Here is an 8,878-nt window from a genome sequence, read left to right as displayed (position 1 = left end):
CTATGTATCTGTTCTTCATAGCACATGGTATAATATATATGCAGAGACCGGAACAAGGCAAATTTCTATTATGTGGCTAGTAAATCCAGTTCAATGTAATTATAATTCTATTTCAACATTATCACACATGAGGAGAGTGTGAATAGTATTCACCGTTATACAACTCTACTGCTAGCTGCTTTAACATATCTGCAAATACTGCTTGGGCTGTGTCGGTGCTGAAACACTACTGATTGTTTATCATAAATATGCATCACACACACACACACACAATTCATATTTGATCTGTGTGCTAGACCACAGAGAATTGAAGAGATGCAAATGTGTCCAGCAGCTTTCCTCTTCGGTACCACTGCTGATGATCCTGCCTTGGGTCCAGTGGGACGTTACCTGCAGCAAAATGACTACAGCATTATCTCCATGCAAATATTACCATAGCAAAAACAAACAGGCAAAGTGACTCATCTACATACTGGCTATGAGAAAGAGAGAGCGTCGTCATCACCTCGCTCTGAAACACAGAGGGGAAAAAGACATACTCCTCACAGTTAAAAGTGGCCTGTTTTGATTTCTGTTGACTTGACTGTGAATTTAAACTGTTCCGACAGCAATGCTTTTTTCCTTCGCACTAATCACAAATCATTTCCCATCATATATATCCTGTACTGCATCATTTCATGACATTTATCAGTTGGAATCATTTAAAACATCCGGTCATATACATCATAGCTTTCCTATCTCATGTTTTCTATCGTATTGTAGATCACTTCCCAGCACAATAAAAGCATAAAATCAAATCATAGCAATTCCATATACACAAATATATCAGTCGCCATTTTCTATTCTTATTCCCATTCTTATATCTTTGATAGAAACTCAAGACAATGGAGGGGAATGCGATTCAAGCTGAGCCCGTTTGGGGGACTACACAAATAAAAACGCGCCTTTCCCCTCAGTTTAATGAATGCTGTGATTCCAAGGGACGGAAGGAAAGCAGGATATGGGTGAAGAATGTTTTAAGCCTGTGGCTAAACTTTCAAATATGGCTTATCTCGGGTCGCCAGAGGTGTAAACAAAACAAAAATGTCCAGCATGGTGGGAGCACAACTTGACACAAAGTAACAAAGACATGTAACTAGTTTCAGGGAGCCGCTCTGAGCCAAATATTTAGATCAAACTGGCTGTGGTAACAATTTTAACTCGGGGGCAGCCAACATTCCTCACCACGCAACAACAAACAAATGGCACGAGTCTTACTAGCTGAATAGGTAGAGCTGTGGCTCCTTCAGGGTAAAGACTGGGATTGTAATGGTGGTGGTGTAGCTGCTTTCAAAACATTTCTCCAGCAAACTGCTTTGAAATAGTCAAAATATAATGATGGTGTTAAGGTTGCAGGCTTTGGTTAAACTGTTAGAATAGAGCATCTTCCACTTTCAGTTGCTGATAATTCTGAAAAAGTGTTTAGCACCGTTCCCATTAATTCCTCATTAATTGGTCAATCAAAAATTCTGTACTAAAAAGAAAAAACGTATTGGTCAAATATATATATTTATTCCTTATTCCTTCATACAAACAACTTTTTTTCCCCCCAAAAATAAACTGTTGAAACCCATGAATCAATAAAAGTGCACAGTTGTAGTTGTGAACAGTGTCCACGAGATAGTCAAGAGTGGGTAAAGCTGTGTGATGATTGGAGGTAAAGCAATAGAAGGGAGTCTTTAAGGTTGACATACAACACTAGAAGCAGGAGTTTTCTTTCTTCCACTCTGTATTGGTCTCCAACACCTGAGTTGTACAGGAGCAAGCATTGTCAGCACCCTCATCAGGCTAAAGTACATGGGAGAGGCTTTGCTCCTCTGTGCAAAGATTCATCAGATAAGGTTAACTGTCAGTGGGCAACTGAAGTCTGACTTCACCCCCAAAAGTTTAGTCTGCAGGCAGCAGCTTCACTGCAAACCTGTCCATCACAACAAGTCATGTAATCTAATATTGAGTATGAAAATCTTATTTTTCTTATCAGAAGTAAACAAAATCTGCCAGTGAGGTAATTTTAACTTATTTTCAATGCAAATCAATTTGTTTCAACAATTTTCTTGACCCTGCCATATTTCCAGGTACTGACACTTCCCTAAACCCCCATCAGTAGTTTTTCCTCACTTATTTTAAGAAAAATAAAATTTTACGACTGAATACCAAACTCCTAGTATTCACTTGTTATGATCGACGTTCTTTTGCAGTGCAGCCCATGGGCAAAGCACTTTATTGGTTGACGCGAGGCGTAAATGCTCTCCACATGCTTTGTTTGTTTACGCACGAAATTGTGCACTGACGCTGAGCATCTCCATCTCGCTCCAAGTCTCGCCCTGTCACTTCACATGTATCCAGTATGAATCAGTTGACAAAATGCTCATCTTTGATTTCATGGGCTGTGTTGAGGTGGTTGGCGAGCTCCTGCATCACGGCATCTTTGCCGATCTGATCGTTCCTCCTCTTTTCCATGATCACGTCCTCCAGGCTCTGAAACTCCAGCACGTGATTCTTCTTCTCGGTAAAGAGTAATTTCAACCTGTACGGCTGCTTCCCAATCCTTATCTCACCGCCGATTTTGAACTCCCGTTTGCCATACCGGCACCAGGCGGCGAAACACTCAGAGTTTCTCCAGTACAGGTCTCTGTCTCTCGCCCCGACCTGGTCCAGGGCGTTGCGCACTATCACCTCCGGCGGGAGCGCGCGGTATCTGTAAAGCCCGTTCACTATCCTGCCTTTCTTCCCCTGGCTGACGTCGGTCAGAAAGTTGTTCTTTATCTCCGCCCGGTGCAAGTGAACCACCTGGAAGTCCCCGACGTAAACAGCCCAGTGTGGATACTGTCCGGTGGCCACGAACTCCACCACGTCGCCCGGTCTGCACTTGTTCAGGAGACTTTCCGCCGAGTGAGTCGCGCTCATATCCGCGGTCCCGGTGTTTCTCTCGTAGACGCACTCCTCCCGGTAGTAAACCGCGCACTCCAGCTCGTCCTGCTGGTCAAACGGCTTCTCTTCCTGGTTTGTCCGGTGGTTGTCGGGCGCAAAGTGGTCCAAATTGTCGTCCTGCTCGTCGTCGTCGTCGTTGGAGAAAATGTAGGACACGCCGATCCGCCGCCCGTCGTCGTCGCCGCCGTCCGGGTCGAACCCATTCGGGTCCGAGGTTGGCACCTCGGCGTAACTTAAATGCGTCAGTTTCTCCACCTGGTTCCCCATAAAGGTGCAAGGTGGATCAAGGGGATAAAGAAGCAACACACAAACAGGATCCACCTGTTCCTGGCGCGCTCACTTCGGCCGAGGAGGAGACGGAGGCACGCGCAGGGTTCTATCTCAATTTAACTAAATCCAAAGCGGTGCAAACGGCCGCCAGTAATCCACGTCCAAGCGAGCAGCCACCAAACGAACTCCAGCTGTGCCGACCTAAAGAAATAAAAAAGACAGCCGCCTAAATAGTGAGTTCAAAACACGACTGAAGCCATATTTCCTCAAGTCAATACTATGCCTCGTCCTATGACATTTCCAACAGGTGTGCAACCTACCACGCACCTGTTGGCTAGCAGTTTCTTCGATTTGTCTTCTACGAAAAAAAATCACTATAATCTTCCTATAGGGACTTCCAGTGTGACTGTGCTGCTCAATAGTGAGTTTATCGTACTTTACCTATTATTTAGCTGCTATTATATCACTATAACATTCCTATAGGGACTCATCTACACTTTTACTGTCATGTTTGCATTATGTCATTGTAAAATTGACTTTAGGATTACTATGGTTGTTTTCCGCAAGGGTAACCTGCCCAGGAAACTCACCGGGCAGCAGACACACTCACCTGCAATTTCTCTGCAAAACTGGCTATTCCTGGCTATTTTTAAATCCAAAAGAGAGAGAAAAAGGATGTTTAAGTGTGTTGTCAGGCTCCCCTCCTTCCTGTATGGAGTGGTGTGGTTTTGCTGTGCTGACAGTCAATAGTGAACCTCAGCGCTTGTTGCAGCGAAACTCAGCCAGGATCCTAGTGACTGGGAGGGTGGTGTTGTCATTTAAAGCGACAGTGCGCTTTCTTTTACCCCCTTTATCATCCAACAAGTGAATCACGACCATTGTCATTTATTAATCATGCGTTGACGCTTACCAAAAAAGAACTGCAACAAGTCACGTATTCCCGTATTCAGTTTAAAAGTCTTATTTTTCTTAATACAAGTGAAATAGTTCTAACAATGGGGATAGATAATTTCGCTTGTTTCCAGTGCAGTTTAACTTGTTTCAGGACTTTTGTAGAAACAAGTGCTAATATCTTGACACAAAACAGAATAAGGCAGATCATTTCACTAGTATGTAAAAAAAAAAAAAAAAAAAAGATTAATTCAAGAAAATTATTGAAACACGTTTATTTGAATTGGAAAAGTGAATTATCGAATGAAACTATTTATACAATATGCTATAGGAATATTATGCATATCATAGGAGATACAAAAAAATACCATAAAGTATGATAAGGTCACTATAAACTCACTACTAAGCACCACAGACACACAATATAATCATATAGTCCCTATACGAATATTATAGTGATTTGTCATATTAAAAACAATGAAAGACAACTCTTTCAGGGCATATAAATGGATTACACATCCAGTTTATAGTGCATGATCCATATACAAAAAACTACCCTACAAAACAGTCTGTGTAATTCAATACAACCCTCACACACCCCAAATGAAAAAGATCTATAGTAATCTGATAATAATAATAAAAAAACAAACATTCATTTGGTCTGTTTTGAAACCTAAAATTTTCACTCTCTGTCCCTGTATCCCCATGTCCATCCATTTCTCAGCCTGCCTGCCTGTCTGTCTACCAGGCTACAGAAGCAGAGGAGAGTCACACAGGCCTTTAAAGACCAACCAGTCATTTCACCTCCAGAAACCTCCCAATGTGCTCTTTCTCTCTCTCTCTCTCTCTTTCTCTGTCTCTCTCTCTCTCTCTCTCTCTCTCGTTTCTCTCTTTCCCTTTCTCTCTGCAGTGCTTTCCTCTCTGTGTGTCTCCGTCTCTTCATCTCTCTCTCTCTCTCTCTTTGTATCTGGACCTCTCTCATGGCTTCTCTCTTTCTCTCTCTATATATTTCTATCTCACTCCCTTTCCTCCCTCGCTCTCTCTTTTCTGTACCACTGGTAACACCTGGCTGGCTGCTGAGGGCTGACACTTTAAAGACATTGGCCTCAGCTTCTGCTGCAGGTGGAATATCAATACTAGCTACACACACACACACACACACTCACGCCTCCCTCCTACACACATACATGGAACACATATAGCACATGTGAAGGCACACACACAACATCCATGAACCCACACACACATATGCAGACATGCACGCACACACAGGTAACCAGGGAACCAGTGCAGCTGACTCTATCACAGCAGACATAAAGAGCTATGTGTATTGTCCATGTTCCACACAGGCGATGATTGAATGACTTCCATACTAACAGGTGAATAGTGAAGACGCCATGGGAGAGGCTAGTGGAGGGCACGATGAGTAAACACAAAGCATCATACACACACAACCATACACACACACCTTGCATGTTCTTTTTTTTTTTTTTTTTTGCTACAAAGCACTTTTTGTTTCCAAATAGCATGTGCAGTGTGTGTTAGTTACATCAGAAGAATTTTAAGCAGCTAACAGTAAGCCCTCTAAGACCTCATCCCCGCTTGAGCATGTGTGTGTATGCGCACACACACACACACACACATATGCAGACACACCAGCCATTCCCACCCTACCTCAACCCATCTTACCCCACCCTCTCCCTCTCTCTCTCTCTCTCTCTCTCTCTCTCTCTCACTCGGTTGATTTGTGCCTGGATGTCTCTCCATCAAAGCTAGATTACAGTTCTCAGCGTTGCTTGGCATGGATCTCTTTGTGCTTGGCCTGGGAGTAACACCCCATGGCAGCATCGACTGAAGAGGATATCAGATGATTTGCACCGACTGTTTCAATTGTTTTGGCTATCTGTGTCAGAGTAAACGGCCATTTCCCATTTCAAACACCATGTGCATATATTTGCTGTTGTAAATACCTGTTAGACCATATCGGAACGGATTAATAGATTCATTTGTTTCTTTGTATGTTTTGTAGTGGCTGCCTATAAATAGCTGCTGGAGAAACAATTCTTATTTCACCTGTGTATGCATCTATTGTGTTTTTTTTTGCACTGAGTGTAGCCTTGATAGCTTGTTGGAAGTCACAGGGGAGAAAGTCAGCTTTTTACCACTCTGAAATTTGCATAACGTTGGCCTGACACCTAGTGGATACAATGACCAAGTACTGTGTCTTAGTGAGACACTGAAAATTATATTCAATTCTTAATCTCCAGTTGTTTTCTATGCAATCAACAAGCCCATACTTTGATTCATTTGTAATCTATATACAACATAAATGCTGACTTTGCTTGAAGACCCCCTATGTGCACTCATGTTGTGCATGCACTCTAGTGCAAAAATCAACAGTATGCCAGTGTTTCTATAAGTCCACTCCCATCAGAGTTAATTAAACACTTGCACATAGTTTTGAACAGTCTCCCTGGAGCCATATCGGCTCTATAAGCAGACAAACCACTCTGCAATCAACACTTTTCAACTCCAAAAAAAAAATCAACATTTATTAACACTGCTAAATTTGCTGTGCAGAAAATAGGCCATGTCATCTTTAGCCGCTTTTCTACAACTGGACTAAGAAATTTTAGAGACAGGCTCAGCTTCGAGTGTTTCTAACCACTGGATCGAAAGCACGGTTTGTTTATTTGACACTAACCTGGGTAGGCTTTAATTTGACACTATATAGCTCAGCTAACAATCCATCTCTGGTAGCAATGTGACACAATCTTTTTCATTCATGACAAAATCAGTGGTGCAGATAACAAGTAAGCCCTGGCTAGTCCTGTTTGACTCTAGGCCAGTTGGGGCCGTACGTCTCTGTGGGCTCAGTCAAGCGCAGAATCGGCGCCCCAGTGCCAGGGCGCACTCTCTAAACAGAGACGACAAAGTGACACACCAGTAAACTTCAGGCCAAAGACAAAAGCCAAAGACTTATCATAGAGCAACGAGGATGAGATTCAGGGAGAAAAAAACCCCACTCAATGTCATAAATAATCTCGATAGGGCACCTTATTGTTTTTTAACTCTTTTCCTTGATGGCCTGTGGAATAGCATTAACACAAAGGGTCTGATTCACTTTGAAATTGATTAAAAAAAAAACGCAGGGCCTTAATTGAGCAGACACAGATGAAAGGGAATCATTATATAGACTTGTTTAGGGCTAAATGTTTCCTTTTTCTCTGTTTATGGCGAATATTATCTTTGTTTTCTTGGCAATGAGGGCCCACTGAGGCTTTTTGCCTTCACAGCATGTAGGCTTTTAAAGAATTTTAATATTGGCCATGATTTAAGGTCAACAGTGGTATAATTGAGGGCTCCATGCAAAACAAAATATTATATGCAGTCATGCGCTGAGCGGTCTTGCGCAAGAAAATAGGTTCAGTGTAAACTGACTGTCCGTGTTGCTTTCAAATAGTCTTTTATGTGACCAAGGAGAGCTGTCTGCCCTTCAAATTGAATTTCTTGTGTCTTCGCACACACTCAGACACCAACTGCACACACACCCGCACACACACACACACACACACACACACACACATACACATACACAATACTAATCAGTGGGATCTAAATCCCCTGGGTATAGGCTCTATTAGTCCATGTGCTTATGAGAAGATAATCATTTGGTGATATGAAGACACAGTCTCAGGGGGTGGGTGGCAACAGTAATGCTGTTGCATGAAAATGCTCTGCTCCAAATAGTGTGTATATTTAATATATATATAAATATATGTTGTTGCCCAAGGCAGACAATAATGAGTCTTTTTCGCCAAGGTGAAGGAACAGTGATAGCAGACAATGTGCCTAACTTTGAAGGATGCAATCACAGCTACACTTTGAATATGAGCAGAAAGTGTGGGTAATAAAATGACAAGCCATTCCCCTGGGCAAACAACAAGTTCACATGGGTTAGGCTTTGTCCTTGACTGTAAAGATCTATAATTACAGATGTCCTTTTATTGTCAGTATCCTGCAGAAACTTTATATATCCAATTTTGCCATTTTCTTTTATTGTAATTTACAGCCAACATTGTCCAACATTGTGTAGAAAACCGTTTGTGACGTTAGGGTCAAGCCAAACTGTTGACTATGTTTTGTGAAATCCCAACCATTGACCATACATTGCAAAATGTCAACAATACATGGGTGTTAATGAGAAGATCAACCAGTTTTTTCATAATTGCGCAGTTGACTTTTTCCAACTGCAGTAGACGTTGTCTGTAGACATGAACACTAGATGGTGCTGTTTAGTTTGGAGTATTTGCTGGATGGAAGCAGGCCTGGTTCCATAGTATGGAACCAGGCCTTACATATGGGAATGTTGCAGCTTCGCTCAATATCGCACCTCCAGAGTTTTCAGTCTGCCCTTATTATTGTGAGACATTTGTGCCCCTCAGCATAGCTTTGGGCAATTTAAGGGGCTTCTATGTTTGTATGTGCTGCATTGTATCCCAGAGACTACAGCTGCCATATACTGTACACTGTCTTAGTTGGATAGCAAGCACAAGTAGCTCAGAGACTATACTTGTGATTTTGTTGTGCAGTCTGCACTGGATGAAAGCACTGGGCACAGACATTGATTGCTGCAATGATCCCACTGGCTGAACTCTAGTGGTCTGGTAGCTCAAGTAAGCTATTCAAGTGTGACTTGCCAAGCTCTGTAAACAACCATGAATACAGCAAAACCTTTATCACATTT

General features: G+C 42.3%; 1 protein-coding gene across 1 annotated transcript; it reads right to left on the bottom strand.

Moving 5' to 3' along the window:
- Positions 1-1,539: 1,539 nt before the first annotated feature.
- On the bottom strand, positions 1,540-3,989 carry lratd2b (LRAT domain containing 2b). Its single transcript, XM_071523922.1, has 2 exons — positions 3,851-3,989; positions 1,540-3,441 (listed from the first exon to the last, which is right to left on the bottom strand). Exon 2 carries the CDS (start codon positions 3,235-3,237, stop codon positions 2,392-2,394), a length of 846 nt encoding a protein of 281 aa, XP_071380023.1. The 5' UTR covers positions 3,238-3,441; positions 3,851-3,989; the 3' UTR covers positions 1,540-2,391.
- Between the last annotated feature and the right edge of the window lie 4,889 nt (positions 3,990-8,878).

This window comes from Centroberyx affinis, unplaced genomic scaffold (assembly GCF_046629955.1).
Source record: "Centroberyx affinis isolate AG114_WGS23_722 - 3 ecotype Tasmania unplaced genomic scaffold, CSIRO-AGI_Caff_v1 ptg000102l_1, whole genome shotgun sequence".
Classification (NCBI taxonomy): Eukaryota; Metazoa; Chordata; class Actinopteri; order Beryciformes; family Berycidae; genus Centroberyx; species Centroberyx affinis.
The sequence above is the reverse complement of the archived record's forward strand: the minus strand, read 5'-3'. Positions and strand labels throughout refer to the sequence as shown.

Excerpts from the sequence above, each read along its gene's own strand:
- lratd2b (XM_071523922.1), bottom strand. The coding sequence starts at position 3,237 with ATGGGGAACCAGGTGGAGAAACTGACGCATTTAAGTTACGCCGAGGTG.